At 38.4% G+C, this 20866-nt stretch overlaps 5 protein-coding genes across 5 annotated transcripts; 3 read left to right on the top strand and 2 right to left on the bottom strand.

Moving 5' to 3' along the window:
* The first annotated feature begins 253 nt into the window (after window positions 1–253).
* On the top strand, window positions 254–5452 carry LOC105263304 (putative fatty acyl-CoA reductase CG5065). The gene is made up of 7 exons (XM_011299429.1): window positions 254–553; window positions 705–925; window positions 2474–2713; window positions 3443–3707; window positions 4039–4341; window positions 4506–4713; window positions 5032–5452. Exons 1-7 carry the CDS (start codon window positions 517–519, stop codon window positions 5330–5332), a joined length of 1575 nt encoding a protein of 524 aa, XP_011297731.1. The 5' UTR covers window positions 254–516; the 3' UTR covers window positions 5333–5452.
* A 1267-nt stretch (window positions 5453–6719) lies between these two features.
* Window positions 6720–13066, top strand: LOC105263302 (putative fatty acyl-CoA reductase CG5065). The gene is made up of 8 exons (XM_011299428.1): window positions 6720–6917; window positions 8137–8366; window positions 10236–10399; window positions 10886–11021; window positions 11351–11550; window positions 11832–12272; window positions 12479–12736; window positions 12812–13066. The coding sequence occupies exons 2-8, from the start codon at window positions 8151–8153 to the stop codon at window positions 12945–12947; spliced, it is 1551 nt and encodes a 516-aa protein (XP_011297730.1). The 5' UTR covers window positions 6720–6917; window positions 8137–8150; the 3' UTR covers window positions 12948–13066.
* Window positions 13067–13155: 89 nt separating this feature from the next.
* RpS3A (ribosomal protein S3A) lies at window positions 13156–14985 on the bottom strand. The gene is made up of 4 exons (XM_011299427.1): window positions 14875–14985; window positions 14402–14505; window positions 13834–14156; window positions 13156–13498 (listed from the first exon to the last, which is right to left on the bottom strand). Exons 1-4 carry the CDS (start codon window positions 14934–14936, stop codon window positions 13187–13189), a joined length of 801 nt encoding a protein of 266 aa, XP_011297729.1. The 5' UTR covers window positions 14937–14985; the 3' UTR covers window positions 13156–13186.
* A 110-nt stretch (window positions 14986–15095) lies between these two features.
* Window positions 15096–17141, top strand: LOC105263300 (transmembrane protein 185A). The gene is made up of 5 exons (XM_011299426.1): window positions 15096–15360; window positions 15619–15964; window positions 16036–16335; window positions 16404–16527; window positions 16614–17141. The coding sequence occupies exons 1-5, from the start codon at window positions 15323–15325 to the stop codon at window positions 16823–16825; spliced, it is 1020 nt and encodes a 339-aa protein (XP_011297728.1). The 5' UTR covers window positions 15096–15322; the 3' UTR covers window positions 16826–17141.
* A 265-nt stretch (window positions 17142–17406) lies between these two features.
* LOC105263299 (F-box/LRR-repeat protein 3-like) lies at window positions 17407–19649 on the bottom strand. The gene is made up of 4 exons (XM_011299425.1): window positions 19254–19649; window positions 18896–19112; window positions 18604–18840; window positions 17407–18477 (listed from the first exon to the last, which is right to left on the bottom strand). Exons 1-4 carry the CDS (start codon window positions 19435–19437, stop codon window positions 18306–18308), a joined length of 810 nt encoding a protein of 269 aa, XP_011297727.1. The 5' UTR covers window positions 19438–19649; the 3' UTR covers window positions 17407–18305.
* Window positions 19650–20866: the final 1217 nt, after the last annotated feature.

The raw sequence follows: 20866 nt of genomic DNA, 5'->3' as shown, positions 1-20866 counted from the left end.
GAGATGAAAAAACGGAAAATTGATGAAAAAAAAAAATAAAACGGTACATTGGTACACGCAGTTCTTTGTTACCCTAGGTGTCCTTGGTTATTGAATCTGATTGGATTCATCTCTGATTGTAGTAATGGACAGGAGGCGTTTCGATTTCGTTTAATGAATGATGGAAAGACCGTTCTGGGAGCTCATTAGTTTCCTATCAAAATTGTAGTGCTGGGGGAGGAAGGAATGGCGTTGGTGAACCTTTCTGCTTGTCAGTGAACGCACAGTCACTCGCCAATCAGTTCATCGAGAACCATCCACCGAAGTGTGAGCGACCTAAACGCACATTTTTTTCACGTTGCGGGAGGATTGGGTGTTCGGTTGATTTTCTGATATTCATCAGGAGTTATCATGGTTTATTAGCATTTGCAATTGAGCAAGTACTTCATAAGTGGTTTAGCTGTTGAATTTTATCTGATCTCTTCAGTCTGACGATTTTCCATTGAATTCTCATTCTTCGGGGTTTCATCGCACGTCATGAAGTCGACGCAAGATTTTTCCAGCGAGCTTAAGGGTAAATTGTTTATTTGATTTATTGTTTTTTTTTTATTTAAACCAATTAGATGCTGCGGTGTTCATGGAAAATTTGGTGATTACTCGAGTCGACTTTCCATCCTTATCTGTATAATGATTATTTTGGAATTTATTTGATTTCTGATTCACAGAGAAAGACACGGCTCGAATAGATAATGACATTCCACAAGAGGTAACAATACCCGAGTGGTTCAGAAATCGAAATGTTTTGATTACTGGAGCAACTGGATTTATGGGTAAAGTTTTGCTTGCGAAACTGTTAAAAAGCTGTCCGGATGTGGGAAAAATTTATATTCTGGTGCGAGAGAAGAAAGGTGTCGATCCACAGAGTAGGCTGTTTTCACTGATTCAGGTGAGCTATTGGATTTTCTCAAAATTTTGAAATGGGAAATTGGAAAAAAGAAAGTGACGGGTATTAGAATGTTAGGAGCATCAGTGGAGCGTTGAGGGCCCAAGTGGGACACATGCGATAAAATCCATCGGGAAATAACAATTTTTCCGTATTTTCAAGAGAAAATCCATCGATTTCCCCATATTACTTTTATTCGGTCATGGTTGTTGTTTCTATTTATTACAGAGACAGGGCCGAATTATTGGGAAATTATTACGTAAAACAAATCTACGGATCGATACGTAAGAAATGGGTCAACTCAAAATCGATACAGGGAAAACGATTTACTGAATTGTCATTTTCATTTCAATATTATCTATTACTGATTATTTACAATTATTTATTCATTAAATGAAATAATAAATAAATGGAAAGAAGAGTAGAAAATTCCCTTTCGTTTTTCTGAGTTCCATGAGAGTTTCACAACTTTAATTTCGGTAATTCCTCGGTAATTTCTCATAAAAAAATGTGGAAAAGGAATTTGCGAGTGAGAGAGGTAGTAAAAAATGAAAACGGCCGAAGCAAAAGTGATGATTATCTCGAGTGCAAGGTCTTCGACTGATTTAAAACGTCTGGACGACGTAATCAAATCGTGAAATCCGTTAGCAGGATTCGATCATTGGTACTTGAAAAAATAACCTTGAGACCTCTAGGGCCCATTGACCCTGTCACCTCTCAAGGACAGGTGAAAAAATATATGATTTAGTCGAAAACTTGTTCGACCATGAGATATCCATCGTCCAGACCAATTAGTCAACATCACCGTTAGAATTATTCAGGGGAAAACCACCTGTGCCGAGTGAAACAATTACCCTTCATCACGAATTGAAAAATGCATTGAATCTACCTGCATGCATTTGAAATTTTAATTTCGCCACGTATGTTTCTCAATATTTTAACATTAATTATAATGACCGACAACTATAATGAATCCATTAAGGAGAACAATGAACACTGAATCGTTCTCCTGCTTGTCATTTTTATGAGAATGGCTATGATTTTGAATGACTCTATAAGAATGACTCGATTTTTTTTTTCATTTACCGTTTATTCTCTGATAATTCATTCCCAGGAATCACATTTTTCATCAATTAACGATGACGAGACGATCGGAAGCGTCAGAGATGGGAATATTAATAAGGAAAATTATTTCTTGTTTTAATAGTCCCTTGATTGCGAAATATTGCGATGATAATTAATGGGGATGTGATTTCTACTCCTTAAATTTACATTCACTCATCGAAATTATTTAAACCACTTGGGGGATTTTTCTCTCAATTGTGGAATTTTTTTATTACAATTGAATGATTCACGTGCGATTAAATTTAGGGATTAATTTATGCGGGAACTAATGAATGAATATGGGACTGTTTTGAATATGTTTAATATATTTCATCGTTGGGTAAACATTTTTGACGGAATTCAAGTGACCGAAAAGCATTTTTACATCGATGAGTCAGCGATCTCTGAATTTTTACCTGATTCATTATTAATTGTAAACATTCGCAGAATGAGCCGTTCAGGGACCTGCAGACGACGCATCCAGAGGTATTGAAGAAAGTGATGGTGATCTCTGGAGATGTAGCGATGGAAAATCTCAGTTTATCACCAGAAAATCGTGAGCTCTTGGTGCGAGATGTATCGGTGGTCTTTCATAGCGCAGCTAATGTCAAATTCGATGTGCCATTGAAGGATGCTATCAGAATGAACACAGCTGGTGTGCGAAATCTCATTGCCGTGTGCAAACAGGTAAACAATTTCCATAATCAACTGTTCCCGAATTTTCCTTAAAAAAATCTTGAAAAGTGCGAATTGACAAATTTCCCCCACCGGTTCAACACAGAAATAAATTTTCCCCCTACCAGATTGAATTGCAATTAAATTGTTAGAATGACCTGAAATTAATGAATGGAAAATTAAAAGTCGGTAAAAACCTGTTGAAAAATTAATTCAAATCTCCGTGCAGACAAATTTTATTGTCTGAACCATCCTTGAGGCGCTCAAAACAACTAACGATTAAAAAATATTTACGACATGTCCATAAACACATTGAGGGCACGAAGAGAAATTCTTGAGAAAAATCAGCCTTATGGAAAAAAAAAATGCGAAATTGCAGTACTGCAGATTTTATTGGGCAACATGCGAATTTTTATCGTTAGCATATACATGCGTGTAAATCCCTAGAAATAATTTTTTTCCCTGACGATATGTCCGACGCCGAAAGTGAAGAGATGTTGAGTGATTGGAGAACAGGTTCGCCATAAATATCCCAATGTCCTTCACCGGGGACAGCATAAAATGATGAACGCACTTTCCTGCGATTATAAATTTATTCTGCGGTCAGATCCGCAAGCCCCAAATGTCTGGGATTCCCCGTAATTCCTACCCGCACATTATAATATTCCAACAGCAATTTTTACGAGACCGATGAATACATTTTCGTCGCATTAAAAAAATTATTGAACCCCTTGTTTCCAGATGCACAACCTGCAGTCTTTGATTTATATATCGACGGCCTACACCCACTGCGGGGAAAAAATCCTGGAGGACAGGCCCTACCCGAGTCCAATGCTCCCCGAGCAAGTGATCAGTCTCGTGGAGAGTCTCGATGACGATTTGCTCGAGGTGATGACTCCAAAATTACTCAGGGATATGCCCAACACCTACGCCTTCAGCAAATCACTAGCTGAGGACTTGATCAACAGATCGAATCTGCCGACCGGCGTTGCCAGGCCATCAATCGGTTAGTCATTACATAATTTAATTTTCCTCGCGTGATTAATTAGTCATGACAACGTTATTGAATAATGACACGGGAAAATTGTCCAGACTGATGATTTATTCACGCCTTATTCCTACGATCATTAGTTCAAGTTCACCTCTGCGATTTGAATCCATTACCCCAGAATACAGGGATTGAAAAAAAATTTTGAGAAAAACCGTGAATTATTCTATTGAATTTCCAGTGAACCTTCCATTCTAATCTATGTTAACACGTCCGTAAAAATCTTTGATAATTGATGATTTGCATAATTAACGATTCGTCGATCCCTAATGTCGTATAATTCCTTTAGTCGTGGCTTCTTGGAAAGAGCCAGTGCCAGGTTGGGTGGAGAATCTGAATGGTCCAACTGGTCTGATGATTGGAGCAGCAAAAGGTGTTGTTCGCAGTGTTCTCTGCGATGAGAATCTCTTCCTGGATGCCATCCCCTGTGATATCGCAGTGAATGCGATAATCGCATTAGCGTGGAAAGTCGGCCGAGAATCACCAGTTAACCCGATCTACATGAATGTCACTGAAAGCGGTGAAAATCCCCTCACCTGGGGCCAATCCCTGGCATATGGACGAAAGCACGCATTCGAAAATCCATTCACAGGTGAAATAAATCCATTCAATTCAACATCTTCAAAAGAATTTTAAACTGCCAATAATTATTTCCTACTGATCTCCTCTCTGCGGAGTAACTCATTGGAGAATTGAATAATATTATTAATTAATATATAACATAATTGTATTGATTGATATTTTTCTTATTTACAGGTATTCTTTGGTATCCACGTGGAGGAATAACAAACAACCAGTACTATCACATGTTTCGGGTATTATTTTTTCACCTGCTGCCAGCTTACTTCATCGATGCCCTGTGTTTCTTAACCGGTCATGAACCATTTCTGGTGAGAGTCCAACACAAGGTCAGCTGGGGCCTGGAACTCCTCCAATATTACACGTTAAAAGAATGGGATTTCAAGTAAATATGAAAAAAAAATTCAAAAAACTCATTTACACAAAAATTCCACTACAATGCCATCGAATATTTTTATATAAACTTCAATTTCGAAGAATTGTTTACGAAAATTCGAAAATTACCTCAACAATTATGAAATTGATGAAAAATTATATTAATTATGATGATTAATTATAAATTATTTGACTTGAATAATAAATATAATTTTTTATTCCATTACGTTATCATGTGAATGATAATCAAATTTATTGCAAATTTGAATTATAGGTAAATTCAGTATAAATTATTATGAATAAATAATGAATAATTAATGATTCCCAGGAATGACAGAATGAAAGAGCTGAGGGATGAATTACTACCAGCTGATAAGAATGTTTTCTATATGGACACGAAAGCCTACGACTGGAACGAATACATGAAGACCTACGTCCTGGGGGCCCGCAGGTACATCCTGAAGGAAGACCCATCGACTCTCCCCCAGGCCCGAAGGATCTTCCTCCTCTACTGGATCGCCGATCTGATATTTCGATTTCTCTTCATCGCCTCAATCCTCTGGCTCATCTACTCAAAATTCACAACAATTACCTCAACAATTGCTTTGAGAGAAGTCCACGAGTTCTGATCCACCAACGACTGAATCCCATCTACACTGAATTCAAATTAATCACCTGGAGAGCCTCGACATTTAAAAAACCATTGGAAAGTCATTTTGCGCAATTGATGCCTCGAAATAAAAAAAAAATCCATTGTGAAGTACTGCCTCGTTTTTCGAGGACAGATACGTTAAGTTAGAAAGCAGAAAAACAAAGATTGCGCAAATTGATGAAAATGAATTTTCGTATTAAATTCGTTTTACCGAGTGAAGATTGCGGTAAAATTTATTCTACACTCGACAACGCATGATGAATGGAATAATTTTGCTATTGCGAGACAAACGGCAGATGAAATGAAATAGAGAAATTACTGTATAATTTTATTCTGTGGATCATTGAGAGAATATAAATAATAAATAAAATAAAATAAACTAAAATAAAAGAATAAATGAATTTCTATGTCCATGGTTGATTGTTAATTCCCTGGATCATCTCCAGATTCCCTTATCGTTGATTACAGGTAGAAATCTTTGAATAACAAGAGGAAAACAGCAAAGGCGTGTTGAGGACAGGTTGGTACGTGCAATCGTGGTGGAGTACCTGCTGTGTGCAGTTGGCTTTGGCATCCTGAAATGTTGAAATCGTTTAACTTGCTCTCCTGTTTGACTCGGCAACTCGGCTCCCTCCAGAGTTGCTGCGCACGAAAGTAAATTGCGTCACCAAATAGAGGTCGAACTGCTTCAGGAGCTGAGCATTCCATCGTGTCACGACCAAAATTACTTTTTTCATGAGTCCACCAGGCTTTACCCACCTCCCACCATCCTCATCAACGATTTCATTAACAATTACTACAATTAATTCACGTCATTAACTTGAACCACGTGCTTGCTGTCTATTTGATGCAAGCATTGAAATCTCTTCTATCTAGTGACCTTTCCCCGCAACCGATGCGCCTCTCCGGACCAGATAAATCACCGGTTATTTACCAATCAGGGGAACGATTTAATCTCCATCTGAATCCTCTCGCCATTGGCTAATAATAGATTACCAAAAAATTCCAGGCACAGTAAATCAAACATTTCAGTCGATAAATAAATGAAATCAAGAGAAGATTTTCCTTTTCATCTCTTCCTCTTTTTATTAAAAAAAAAATACAATATTTTGGAAGAGAGAGGAATAAAAAATGGTCTCAGGAATTTGTGAATGCATATTTAGCTGGTGAAATTAATAATTTTTTCGTGCATGAATGGTAGAACCTGGGGAATCACGTGAGCCAGAAATCGTCGCTCCCACCCCGACAATTCCCCAATGTTTGGGCCATAATGCAAGTCCCCCACCGATCACATACGCCAATCTTCGACTCTAGCCAGGTATCCAGGTGGTGAGGGAAAAAGATTGCACGAGTAAAATAAACGACGCCAACTTGCCCGACCAACACACGAAAAAACGCAATCATACCTGGAGTGTGAGTACCACAGGTGTCCAGCAATCGGTAGTGAGATAAAAATTTTGCTCAGTCCTATTCCATCGGTCGAGTGCGTGAAGTCCCAATTTTCAGTGGGGCCCAACATTCTGGAAACTTGTACATCATCTGAGACTGCATAGATCAATCCAGTGGGTTCCACCATCAATTTTTATTAATTATTGGCATTTTTTATTAACCAGTGGGATTTTTCTCCCGTAGGATTATTTAAAAAAACAATTATTACCCCAAGAAATTGTGAAAAAAAATCGCCAACTTGGTCGGATCATCGGGGATGCAATTGCAAAAACTGAACATTCAATTGCGCCTCAATACTCACCGCCTAATTACCGGATTTAATTGTTTCATCGATTGCTCCTTATTTTGTTGATTGTAGATTGAAATATAAAAATCCACTGACCGCTCTAGTCACCCCGAAGAAATGTACACATCACATAGCGCAATAGAAAACCAGTTCTATCCCAAGCGATAAATACACGTGGAGTATAAAGATGCAGTAATTGGAAAAATTGTTTGTGAAAGCAAATAAATGAAAATGCGTGCTATGAGGCCCTAGAATTCGAGGGAATAACAAGTGAGAGTGAAAGGTTTTTATTATTGAATATGTAGAAATTGGGGCTGAGTTTGTTAATAAAAATTGTTGAGGTCTGAATGAAAGGGAATTACCAAATCTCAAACGATCAACAACATTCTCAGTACCGCGAGTATGAGTCGTAAATCACAGGTTTCTACTGCACTTTGCCTTGACTCTTCTCATTCTGTTAAATCGCATATTCGACCTTTATCGTGATAAAAAAATATTATTGTCGTGACTTTAGTGTTTTCCATCGATGGTTTGTTCGAAATCCGAGGAAATCCCGAGATAAAAGCAGAAATTTTATAGAAAATTCCAGTGTCGCCTCTAAATCTTGAATTTTACGCTTTCATTGAAATCGATAAATCTCGAAAACTATTAGCTTCTCCGAAAAACACCAGAAGACGTTTTTTGTCGGAAATTTAATCAGCTATAAAAAATTCCTTCAAGGTTTCCCCGTGAAATCGATCGTTCCCCAGGTAAACCGATCGACAACTCAAAAACCCGCAAAACTTCACTGTCTCACTGGACCGCGTCTCATTTTCCACTGTCCAGAGAATATTTCAGAATTGGAGAAAGATAGCGAAATTTTCATAAGAACCTTTTTTACAGGTTTCGCTTCCTTCGGTAAAAATGATTTTTGGTAAAATATCGGTATCTCTCTTGCATTCCAAGATATTTCCCGAGAACTAAACTACCTCCCAAATTGCCTGATTCATCTTCATCATCTTCACCGCTCGTCAAATTAATGACCCCCCAACAATTATAATTTCCAGAGGCAGTGGCAGACATGACAGCTCCAAACATGGAGAATCTACCAGACAGAATAGCCGAAATGTTCGAGAACAAAGAAATTCTGCTGACGGGTGGTACAGGCTTTCTGGGGAAAGTGTTAGTGGAAAAGTTTTTGCGCTGTCTCCCAAAAGTGGGTAAAATCCACATCCTGGTGAGACCGAAGAAGGGAAAAGACGCGAAACATCGACTGGAGGAGATGTTCAATTCGGCGGTGAGTTAAATTATTACATCAGGAACGTTCGTTAAGGATTGTAAAAAAAAAATTGAGTGAAAGCGTCAAGTGGTTGTGCCTGAAAAAAGCTGCATGTCATCGAGACCAGTGGAATAATTTTGAGAACAACTCGTTACCTCATCATTAGGGATAAATCAATGATTCGTGGAACAACAAAATGCTGAATAATTATTAAAAATAATGATTAAACGGTGATGTCTCGCACTTGCAGAAAACAGAGTCAAGGCCTCAGAGTAACGAGCGAAGCTCAACTTATTATCTGTCTGGTGAAAGTAACCGGTGTTGGTTGTTATGTCACATCTCTCCTGAAGATTTTAACGCAATAACTATATCATTGGCCAAGGTATTACCGGGTAAAGTCGTAATATCGTACGTGTGATGGAGGCAAGGCCAGCAACTCGAAATTCTCGATTCAGGTTTTTTGGGGAATTCTGGTGATTAACGCCAACTGAATTATCATCGAGGCCATTTTCTTTTAAATCACTGGTCAATCTCAATGGAAATCATCGATCATTGTCTCCTATTTGACAAAACAAATAATCCATCCATTATTATCTCTTCTGTAAATCAAAATGAAAAAGAAATTTACGAAATTCCACTCCCCAGAAAAGTTGTGTCATTTAAATCGAGTGTAACACCATTTTTTAAATTTCATGGAGATGAAAAAATTAATTGTGTAATTAATTAATTTTCCGTGGAATAATCGAATAGAGAAAAATTCCCATTGATTTTTTTTAGTATTGTCTTAACATTTGAATTTACCAATTCATTGCGTACTCGGGGTATTCCCGGAATTACGACAATCTCAGTATTTGCCTGACGTTACAAATTACACAGCCGCAACCTTCCGAGAGATCAAGGATTTTTTTCCCTTCCAGGTGAAGCCTAAGATCCATCAATTTCTCGTTATCACATTCCTCGTATCACATCCAATACCAGGAACAATATCCATTGTTCATTGTCACGAGCTGCAAAAAAAAATGAAACGAAAAACTATTGCGTGACGATTATCGCGTGCAGTAGAACGGGTTCAATCAAATGCGACGGTGATTTTCCCAAGAATGATATAAAAACTCATTCTCAATTACTGATTGATTTTTGTCGGGCTCCATAGACATCTCAAGACCATGTACGTTGCAAAATATCCGGCTGACATTCATAATCAGTGGGATTACACATTCAAACTTTCCCTGATACGCCATTCCACCGGGAATTCAAAGATAAATCTTTGATTCAGAGATTGTAGGGTTTAAGCAGCAGCTTGATGATGTTTTATGACTGAATAGTCACCCTAGCTCCTGATGCAACAACAGATTTTCGATTTTTCACAGATAAAACAATTATTTTGTTAATAATATTCACGCGATACGAGTAATAATCTTGTCAACTCAAGAATTTATAAATTACCTGCATGAATATTTTTCCTTCATTATCATTACAAATATAATAAGGTAACATAATAATTACAAATAATTTATTCATCATTATTATTGTCGTCTCTGATCGTTTTTGGTAATGAATGAAATAATGAATGAATTTACGCACTCCTCAGTATAAATCGGGGCAATTGAAGATTTTTTGTTAATAATGATAGAAGTACAAATTTTTTTTGGATTTTCTTTCCGTCAGGCGCAAAAACGTAGAGAAGGTTCAGAATATCTTTGACGGATAATTTTCTTCTATTGTCTCTGAGATATCAGGGCGCGGTTGGGAGAATGTGTGAGTATCCAGTTATGCTAAATTCCACTCAGCTCGTGACTGGAGATCTCAATGAAGATATCATTATCCAACGGTTCTATTTATTACGACACTTGTGTGGTACAAATTCACGGGGAATTGATGTTACAGCTTTTCGAGAAAGTGAGGAATCAGCGGGGTTTGGCAGCCCTCCACAAGACCGTATCCGTTGTCAGTGGAGATGTGGCTCTGCCAGGATTAGGATTATCCCCTGAAGACAGAAAAATGCTCTGCGAGAAGATCAGCATTGTTTATCACGGAGCTGCCACAGTGAGGTAATCACACATTCCACACATATCCACTCTCAACGTAATGATTTATTTAATTAACTCATCATTGAATTATTACTCCATAATTTATCCTGAAAATATGAAATCTGAAAACGAACTCGAGAGTTTTCACTCAGAAAAAATGGAATGGAATTCTGGAATTTCAATAGAATTTTCAATTAATTTCAGGAGAATATTTAACAGTGTAATAAAAAAAAATAGTGCAGATATTGATTTTTTAGGGAGAATTTCAGAATAAATCGTGCATGGGATACGGACGTGCGGTGTCAGATGAAAAATGCAGTGCAATCACTTGTTATCAATTCGTCAGATTGAAATAAAACGCTCCTTTCTATAATATCCGCGGACGTTGCATTTTATTCCCATGTTGTTGAAGTATTCAACACGAAACTGTGGAACTCCTCGTGGGGCTAATAACTTCCCATGATCTCCACATTTTAATTGGGATTAATTGTCACGCAATTGTTGCAGATTTGATGAGGGCCTTAAACGAGCTGTTCTCCTTAATACTCGTGGTACCAAACAAATGCTCGAATTGGCCAGAGATATGAAGCACTTGGTGCTATTTGCTCACATCAGCACAGCTTATTGTCACTTGGAGGAGAAAGTACGTGTTATTAATAATCGCCTGTTTTTTAAACATTTTAAAATGAAAAAATACGGGGAAAATGATAAAGGAAAATGCGCGGAAATAAATTTGTATTCAATTTCACCCTGAGGTTTAGTAAAATCAATGAATCTAGTAGAAAAGATAATTGTCTTGGAGTTTTATGTATAAAAAATGTAATTAATTTATTAATTTATGGGATTTGCAATTTAATTCAGTCAAAATGAAAATGTTTTGGGATTTTTACTAGATTCAGTGTTTTTTCACGGATTCAGGGAAATTTGATTATAAATTTTTGGGTGGGTTGATGCTGATTTTTTGGATGGTAGGTGCTCCAGGAGAAGCCGTACCCTCCACCTGCAGATCCTCACAAGATAATCAAATGTGTGGAGTGGATGGAGGACGACGTCATCGAGGCCATGACGGATAAAATCCTCGGGAAATTGCCGAACACTTACGCCTTTACGAAAGCATTGTCCGAGGGCCTCGTGGAGGAGGCAATGGCCGATCTTCCAGCGATAATTCTCCGGTGATTTGATTCTCCAATTAATTCAATAGCGAACCACCAAAAAAAAACGAAAATACTTGGGATTCCCCGAATTATCTATTAAATATCGATCGATCTCGAGAACTACTGGTTTTACAAAAAAATATCAAAAGACCTTTTCCGTCAGAAATTTCAAAAGCTCCAAAAAAGTCCCTCACCACATCTATCTTAAATCGATAGTTATCGATATTAATTGATAAAACTGTTGGTTTCGCTGTAGATCAGTTGTAGTTTCAACTTTGAAATGTTTTATTAATTTGCAGTCCAAGTATCATAATCCCGGTGTGGAAAGAGCCCCTTCCTGGGTGGACTGACAATATAAATGGACCAACAGGTCTTCTAATTGGTGCAGGAAAAGGTGTGATAAGAACGATGTACTGCGATGAGCGGGGATACGCGGATTATTTGCCCGTTGATATCGCTGTCAATGCCATTCTCGGTGTATCCTGGAATTTTATACACACCAAAGACGAGAGGAGGGTTTACAATTTAACGAGTAGCCATGAGTTCAAAGTATCGTGGAGGGAGATTATTGAACGCGGTCGTAAAATAACGGAGAAGGTTCCACTTAATGGTGTCGTTTGGTACCCAGGTGGTAGCATGAAGAAATCACGATTCATCCACAACATCTGCGTTTTGTTTTTTCACATGATTCCAGCTTATTTCATCGACACTTTGATATTCCTCGCTGGCCACAAACCCATGTAAGTTTTATATTTGTAATATATTCCCGAGGTGATATATTTCCATAAAATTATATATTTTTAATAAAATTTAGATCGGTCGCCATATATTTTCACCTGTACTTCAGATTATTTGGTAATTCGATAAAAACGAAATTCTCCACTTGTCAATTGATTTTTTATTGTTAATGGGATGAATTTATTTGGGATTTCATTTATTTATGCAGTATGTGTCGAGTTCATCGACGAATCAACAAGGGTTTCGAGGTGTTCGAGTACTACGCGAATAATCAATGGGACTTTGAGAATCATAGCATCCAGGTACTGACGAGTAATTTCAACGAAAGAGAACGGAAGAGCTATCAGCTCAACGGGGACGACATGGACTTGGACGCCTACTTCGAGGCTTGCATTCGAGCTGCGAGGATTTATATCCTCAATGAGCCTCCTGAGACATTACCTGCTGCTCGAAGGCACATGCGAGTGTAAGCAGGACAGAATTTTAACTTTAAAAGCCAATCTTAACGATGCATCCTCCTTTTTTTAATTTTTTTTTTTAGAATGTACTGGGTAGATGTCTTCACGAAGATTATGTTCTTTTCTCTGCTGATCTACACCCTCTGCAGCTGGAGTGATAGCTTCAGGGCGTTCCTAATCGGTGGCTGGACAGTCGTGGCGAACGCCATCGACGTTTGAAATTATAATACAACTAGTATATTTTCCTTATTATTTTTTACAACTGTAATCTTGTTATCAGCACCGACTCAGAGTAATTAAAATAAAATTAATAAATATACGAAAAGATGATTCTGATAGTAATGTTTAATATTCTGGGGTTTATTCTTGGGTATTGTAATGAAAAAAGTGTTTTTTGTCAAACGCAGATGGTTTTACTTTTCTTTACTTTTTTTTTTTTACATCAATGTTGGTCGATCTTAAACAGACTCCTGGACTGGGGGCTCGTAACCCTCAGGTCGGTCCACCTTGGAGCCAGCCTCACCAGGCTCTCCACTCTTACCACCTCCATCGCCGTGCAACTCCAGGAGTTTGCTCAGCTCGAAACGAGGCTTCTTCAGGACCTTCACCTTGCGAATGTAGACGTCGTGGAGGGGATAGATTCCCTGGCAGGCCTTCTCGATGTCCTTGGCGATGGCATCAGGAAGCAGTTTGCTCACGACACCCTTCAGGTCGCTCTTGGCGATGTCATCGGTGATCGTTGAGACCATCTTCCTTCTGATGTTACGAACCTGATTGAAAAATCATTGCATCGACTATTTAATTAATTCAATTATTTATTCAATAAAAAAATCGACTTGGGCTGGAGTGAAAAATCAGAAAATCTACTTCACTGGGAGAAGACGTGCGGATTTAATGGCTCAATAATTTAATCGATTAAAAATAAATTGTAAACGATTTGTCGCTCCACACAATATCACCTTTTGAATGAATCGGTAAAAAAGGCGTGGTAAGAAGGGAGCCTTGATATTAGCAATTCGGTTGAATATTTGTAAAATTGTGATTTATAAATATCAATGAGTAGAATTGCATAATGCTCTGGGATAATTAATTTGGGAGAGCTAACCTGGGAATGTTGGGCATAACACGTTTTTCTAGTGCTAAGCTGGTCCTTGTTGGTGAATCCAATGCAGAATACTCTGAGAAGATATCCGTCAGTGGTTTTCACGTCGACATTAGCCTCGATGAGTGTCTGCCACTTCTTCACCATCGATCGGAGTTTATCGGTGGTCAGGTCCATGCCGTGGAAATTAGTGAGAACCGAGCGATGCTGCACGTCCTCGGCGATGAGTCTGAATTTACGGAACGACCTCTCTGCATCGTGATCGTTCTGCAAATCAGCCAGGGACACCTCGAAAACACGTCCCTTCAGTCCCTCAGAGGCAATCTCTAACGATAAAAAAAATTCACTTGGTCAATTACACTTGAATAAATTCGTCCAAATATTTTTGTAGGAAATTAAATATCATTATTCTGTTCTGGTATGTATCGATTATGAATTCAGTCATTGCAACAGATGATAGCAACGCTGTGGTATCAAATCGATTTTCTCTCGCAACTAAAAACGTCACAAAAACGAAATCTAGTTCATGTGAAGCTGGAGTTGCAGAGTTATTTTTAAAAATCAAACTTACTGGTGCCCTGGGTCCTGTTGACGAGGGTTTTGCCCACCTGGCGGGTGGTGAACATGGATGGTGCTTTAACATCGTACCAGTCCTTACGGGTGAAAGGATCAACACTGCAGAAGATCAAAAATCCATTAATTAAGAATAGTCCACCCAAAAATTGTGATTATAAAAAAATGTGTATCCCATCCAATGCCACGACGATAACCTCAAAATACTCCTGAACAATTAAATCTCTAACAATGTCACTGTCTCCTGGATTCGGCCAATGAGTCCCTCTGGGATCTCCCTAAAATTTTCATTTCTCCTTAATCATTCCGGTAATTAAAATAAAAACGTCAGAATGGTAGGATTGGCGGCATGTCGAGGCATTTGTAATCCACTTCAATCACAAACATCCGAAAAATTGCATAGACAACCCGAGCATGACCCGCCGCAGAAATGAATGGAGAAACTCCTACGATAAATATTAATTCACTTACATCTTCTTTTTAACTCCCTTCTTGCCTCCTTTCGAGAGCCCTTTATTTTTTCCCACCGCCATGATTAAGTTTACACACGGAAAGAGCTCTCTTCACCACCAGACGGAAGTGCCTGAATAATTAGTGCCTGAAATCACCGGTAGGGACTCACGTTTGACAGCTGATTGGTGGATTTCAACGGAAAAACCACTAGCGCCACAAATATATGTTTTGTCCTCGGGGGTGAAGGGGGCACAGTAACTAATATAAATATTTTTTATTTTTGTGGCTCAGATGTAACAATATCCTGCAAATTTGCTCACTAATTGAGCAGGACTTATCGTGAGTCATGAGGACTATTTACACCTCGAGGTGTTAATCGAATTCAACGACTTGTTGATTAACTCATTTTCAAAGAGGATTAGCCTAGAATTCGCTGAGACAACCTCGGATTTTCTGGGTTATAATCATGAATCTGCAGACACTCTTCCAGGATTTTAATCCTAGGTAATTTATTTATTTTAGTTCCATTTTTATTGATGAAGATCGAGGAAATTTATCGAGAGAAATTCGTCATTTTTTGTGAATAATTCTTCGTGAGTGAATTCGAAGATAAAAAAAAAATTCAAGTCACTTTTTGGTCTTCCTTTAATCACATTTTCTGTATTCCTCTCAGATTCAGAGATATTCCCCGAATTGCTGAATATTTAAATAGATCCAATGATTTTACCTCTTCGCTGTTGAAATGAAGTATTTTTGTCGCAGCAAATTTCTGGTGCACACATGTCTGATGATATTTACAATTCTCTTCGCACTTCGGCTCGATGGGTATATCGAATGGAGTTACTGGTCGATATTCAGCCCAATATGGTTCTGGAAGAGCATGGTTATCCTGGGGGCAACTGTGGGAAGTTACGTCTGGTTGAAGCATCCCCACGCGAGACTCGAGGGCGATGCCTACGTCCATTACAAGGCGATGTTAATTACCCTGGCTCTTCACCTCATTCTCCTCATGTTCGAGCTACTGGTGTGCGATAAACTGGAGTCCGAGAGGCACCTGTGGATACTCGTCTTCATACCCTTGATTTTCATATCGATTGTCTCCATCGCAGTGAGTCTCAACCTGTACAATTTAATCTGAGATAATTAACTCCATCTTAAAATCAACCCAATCGACCACAGGTGTGCATTTGGGCAGTGAAACACGATCGTTCCTTCGAGCTCGAGCTCTTCTGCGCCGTGAATGTCCTCCAGTTCATCTTCCTTGCCCTTCGTCTGGACGGTTTCATTGCGTGGAGCTGGGAGGTGGTGTTTGTCCCTCTTTGGGCTCTCCTCTGTCTCTCCCTCGTCGCTGTACTTTACACCATTGTATTTGCAGCTGTTCTCCTCAGGGCCCCCCAGGTGAACGCTCGTGTCAGGAGGACTTCCCTCAACTCAGCCCTGGCCTACACTTTTCTCGTTGTGCCAATACTGGTATTTCAAGTCAGTACCAACTGAAAATTCCCCCTCAATTCAACAGACAGGAATTTTTATTTATCAATCTGTTGAAGGTCTTACTGGCGAACAAATTGGATGGAGATACTTCATTTAATTACACGACAGTCGCTGCACCTCTACTTCTCTCCCACGTGACACTAATTTTGATGTCTTTCGGTGCCAAAGGGGGAAATAGATGTGAGAAAATGAATGATTGAATTATCAGAATGAAAATAAGCATAAACGATTTATTTTAATTTATAATATAATTTTTTTTGTTTCAGGGTGGTTCGGACTGCGAAAAGACTTTTGTCACTTCCTCCTCGGCCTCTGTCCCCTCCTCCAGGAATACGGAAACATTTCTTATCAATCACGAACAGATAGGGATCAACCCCCATCCGAGCCAATGGTGTCGGAAAAAGGCGAAAAACACATTAAAAAAATCGACCTAATGAAGCCAGTCGTGCCTATCGTATCCATAGACCTACCAGATTGATATTTATCAGTTCTCTCTGCTCTATCCCATCGATACCAATTCCTGTTGAGTCGCACAATGCCGTGACAGGCTCTTCTCCATAGATTCATTTGACAATCGATTTATGAATCTGAAGACAGACTGATTGATGTATTCAATAAAACATCACTAATCATTAATTACGTCGATTGAGTAGTGACAGACGGTCTTGATGACTAAGAATTTCAGTTCAGTCATTTATTTCGCGATTAATGGGGTTGTGCATGATATTTTAATTACAAACGTCATGACCTTTTTTACCAATGATTTTATCAACAAATGAAAAACATACTTTTTTTATTAATTATTTTTAAATTAAAAAAACGTCCGCAATATTCATAATTAATTCGTCATTTCAGTGAAAAAATTCATGCGAAAGCCCCATTTCAGGGTAGAATTCATAATAGTCCATTGCCTTATTTTATAAACGGAAGTCGGGAAATGAATTTGCATAAGGCACTCGTGACATTAATTAATAATGTTTAATCGTTCAATCGAGTGATTCAACTTGGAGTTATTATATTTCTGGAATCCAATGTCCTCCATTTTTATTCGTTGGTGATAATTATAAATAATTAGAAATTAGATGGAATAACTGCGAATTTCAACTCAAAGCTTTATTAAAATAACAACAGACTAAGCTGGTCTCAATTGAGTGAAAAATTTCATTTTCCTTCACGTGTTCCATTGAAATTACAATTTTTTCTATTAATGGTTTTACGCTCCCGAGGCTCCACGTGATTTAAAAAAAAAATGTTTATTTCATTTGAGTTGTGGATAATATCTTTTATTTCCGGTGTACCAGCTAGTACATAAGACTGAGAGCCTTGTGACAGTAACCTAGTATTATCAGTAGAATTAACGATGGAGTTGTGAAGAGTAACATGGCATGATTGTTGATGTGCAATTATGAGCTCGTCCAATAAACACTGGCGATACTTGTAATTCCACGTATATCATTTTGTAAATAATAACGTTATTTGTATGTAAATAATTTGATGTACATACGCATAATACATCTGTATACGTTAATTGGAGATAAATGTGGGTGATTTGTGACTACCGGACATCTTTTTCTCACAATAATTTTTTAAAAACCGCATAAACATCTCCATTCCACTAAAAACATAATCTTTCTAGCAGTATTTTAAATATCAGCTCTTAATCATCCACTTCAGTTCATTAAATACTATTTTACTCGTCACATCTGATCATTTAAACTAACGAGTAAACAATTATTCCGTATTCACGTTCATAAAATAAATAGAAAATCTGCAAGAACTTTCGGTAAAAATATTCGAATGAATTTAAATTTATTGAATAATCAACTTAAATATATTAAATACTGTTTCCTCGTTGAGTTTGAGAATTTAAAATAGGGGATACTATAAAAATAGTTCAACCAGTTAATGATTTATCATCTGTGTGTAAAAATCGAGTTCAAGGATTTATTGAGGTACCCTCACCAGGGTGGCACGTACTCTGGAGTCCACGACCTCCCTAGTAACGAGGATACACTGGCCACAGCCTCGGAGACGTCGAAATTCCCATCCTCGATGAGAGACGTCTCCCAGACATAGAGAATTCTCAGTCGGTCTTTGCAGATATCCGCGAATTTCACGAGTGCTGAACACCTGAATGCAAAAATTTCAATTTGACGAATTCCTGTAAGAATCCCCAGGTATTCCCAGGTATTCCCCAGGTCTGGGATAAAATAATATTTTACCCTGAGTATGAATAAATCCTGTAAAACGACTCACGTAATTTCGCAGTCACCAAGTCCTACAGCAGATAATTGTGGGCATCCCCTGGCAGTTGCCAGGATTTCCTCATCGATGACACCGGAAGTGGAATTTATCACGAGCTCCAGGAGTCGAGGGCAGGTTTCACTGACTCTGTGGATGATTTTTGAGGACGGGGATCCCCCGAGGTACAGATGGGTTATCGGGGCTGCGAGGACTGCGTCGTAATCCTCGTCGTCCTCGAAGTGACAGGCCCTTGAACATTTCCAAGGATTATTGGGAATTTCTCAGTCTATTGATTATTTCTTACATAACGAGATTGAGACCCGGGGAGTGGGTTTGAAGGGCTGACCACGATGTATCGCTTATCCTCCCCAGGGGCTTCGGCTCGGTATGCGCCTCAATTCGCATCGTCTGGAGGGACACATTATCACGGGATAGCACTCGCAAAAGGTCCTCTGACAGGTGCGAGTAGCAGAGCGATAACTCCCGGAGGCTGTGGCCTTCTCTTATTATTTTTACAAGATCTGCAATTCAGATATTTTTGGAGAACAAATTGTACGGAATTGAAAATTAATTATTGAATAATTAATTTGAATTCAATTCAATTATTTTTTCTATAGAAATTTGGCAGGCAATGTACTGAATAAATAATTGTTTTCGAATACCCTCGGATGACACCTTTGATGAATCATCAATTCGTAACCGCTGGAGCTTCCTGAGATCCTGGAGCACCTCATCCTGCCAACAATCGGAATCAGCGGAATTTTCCTCGATGACTAACGACTCCAGGTCAATTTTATCAGGGGGTAGAGGTGAAAATGTCTGGCCAAAATTTTCGCAGTCCAGCATTTCGATGCTCTCGTAATCTGCAGGTGTCTGATGATTAGAGTCGATTATCGAAGCGGTGATTAATAAAATGCAGTCGACCGGGGGAGTGTAACGACTGCACTCGCGCAATCTCCGCGATTTACTGAGTGCAGTTGTGGTCTCTTCGGAGTTGAGTACGAATTGTCAGTGACTTTGGCCACTCAATCCGAGGAATCATAATCCACGGGGTTGCACGGGGAGAAAGGATTTGAAAGGCTCGGGTGGTAAAGATTGGAATTCAATAGTTGTGATTCTTGATTCTAGTAAAAGGACTTTTCCCGCTGCCGATTTAATGGCGAGTGCACTAGGCCGTTCACGTGAACGGCCCTGACACTATTCCATTCACGTGTTCAAAGTGCAATCATACCTGTGAGAATTTAAGGACCAATAAACCAATGAGAAATCGTACTCTCAGAAAATATTCGTTTATCTATTAATTCATTTTTCCCGCATTTGCATTTTCCAATCGGGAATTCAGTTAATTAATTATAAAATTGGTGAACAATTCCGGGAATAATTGGAGATCTTCTAGTTAAATGGAAAATTGAAGTGGAAATGTTTTTTTTATTGAAAATAGAATGAAGGAATAAATAATTAATTAATTTCAATAGATTACGGGCCTGTGGCAGCTGTTATCATATCAGAAAAAAATGGAGAGGATTTTTTTGGAAGTGAAATTCTTGGGGGAATCATGTCAATTAAATTTCTTGATAGAAATTACCTTCGAAAAAAATGTGGTTTACTCATTCTTCGGATGATGTCTAAACTGATATAAAAATATAACTCGTTGCATTGCGTCAGGTTCTCTAGGACGTGCACGTGTCCCGGTGCTCACGCGGCTCACGCGATCGCGAAATGCACGTGACTACTTTTTTTTTATCTGTCAAAACGTGCACGTGACACACCTAAGTGAAAAACTCGTTGCGTGCATTGCCGGGTCGATAATTATTGCTGAAATTTTTTTTAACCGAGCTGGGGAGCGTGAAAATCGAGGAGGTATTCACTGAAATTGAAAAATTCATGGTTAATTAATGGAATATCGTTTAAAAACTGAATTTTTGAAAATTGAGAAGATATCCAGTGAAATTGAGAAATTTGAAAGTTTTTAAAAAGATACTTTTTCAAAATATATACCCCTAATGAAATTTTATATTCAGAATGAGCACGTTGTCTCAATGGTAACGCGCTTGCCTCTCACGCCGACGGCCAGGGTTCGATCCCGCCGTCATTAATTTTTTTTTTTAAATAATTCCAATTTTTTCTTTTGTAACTGGCTAATAAATCGAAATAATGGTTAAAAACTGAATAGCTCCTCGATTGTCATGTTCCCCTGATACTTTTACAAAAATTTCGAATTTTTCACTTTCAGTGAAAATTTCAGTGAATAGCTCCTCGATTGTCATGTTCTCCT

Source organism: Fopius arisanus, unplaced genomic scaffold (assembly GCF_000806365.1).
Source record: "Fopius arisanus strain USDA-PBARC FA_bdor unplaced genomic scaffold, ASM80636v1 scaffold00014, whole genome shotgun sequence".
Taxonomy (NCBI): domain Eukaryota; kingdom Metazoa; phylum Arthropoda; class Insecta; order Hymenoptera; family Braconidae; genus Fopius; species Fopius arisanus.
Note: the sequence above shows the minus strand (reverse complement) of the source record. Positions and strands in the feature narration are given on the sequence as shown.

Coding starts and splice junctions, on each gene's coding strand:
- LOC105263304 (XM_011299429.1), top strand. CDS start 517: ATGAAGTCGACGCAAGATTTTTCCAGCGAGCTTAAGG. Junction 926..2,473: donor GGCTGTTTTCACTGATTCAG/GTGAGCTATTGG, acceptor AAACATTCGCAG/AATGAGCCGTTCAGGGACCT. Junction 3,708..4,038: donor CGTTGCCAGGCCATCAATCG/GTTAGTCATTAC, acceptor TAATTCCTTTAG/TCGTGGCTTCTTGGAAAGAG.
- RpS3A (XM_011299427.1), bottom strand. CDS start 14,936: ATGGCGGTGGGAAAAAATAAAGGGCTCTCGAAAGGAGGCAAGAAGGGA. Junction 14,157..14,401: donor CAACAGGACCCAGGGCACCA/GTAAGTTTGATT, acceptor TTTTATCGTTAG/AGATTGCCTCTGAGGGACTG. Junction 13,499..13,833: donor GTTATGCCCAACATTCCCAG/GTTAGCTCTCCC, acceptor TTTTTCAATCAG/GTTCGTAACATCAGAAGGAA.
- LOC105263300 (XM_011299426.1), top strand. CDS start 15,323: ATGAATCTGCAGACACTCTTCCAGGATTTTAATCCTAG. Junction 15,361..15,618: donor TTCCAGGATTTTAATCCTAG/GTAATTTATTTA, acceptor TTTTTGTCGCAG/CAAATTTCTGGTGCACACAT. Junction 15,965..16,035: donor TATCGATTGTCTCCATCGCA/GTGAGTCTCAAC, acceptor AATCGACCACAG/GTGTGCATTTGGGCAGTGAA.
- LOC105263302 (XM_011299428.1), top strand. CDS start 8,151: ATGACAGCTCCAAACATGGAGAATCTACCAGACAGAATAGCCGAAATG. Junction 8,367..10,235: donor AGGAGATGTTCAATTCGGCG/GTGAGTTAAATT, acceptor TTGATGTTACAG/CTTTTCGAGAAAGTGAGGAA. Junction 11,551..11,831: donor CTTCCAGCGATAATTCTCCG/GTGATTTGATTC, acceptor ATTAATTTGCAG/TCCAAGTATCATAATCCCGG.
- LOC105263299 (XM_011299425.1), bottom strand. CDS start 19,437: ATGCTGGACTGCGAAAATTTTGGCCAGACATTTTCACCTCTACCCCCT. Junction 19,113..19,253: donor ATCAAAGGTGTCATCCGAGG/GTATTCGAAAAC, acceptor TCTGAATTGCAG/ATCTTGTAAAAATAATAAGA. Junction 18,841..18,895: donor CCGGGTCTCAATCTCGTTAT/GTAAGAAATAAT, acceptor GAAATGTTCAAG/GGCCTGTCACTTCGAGGACG.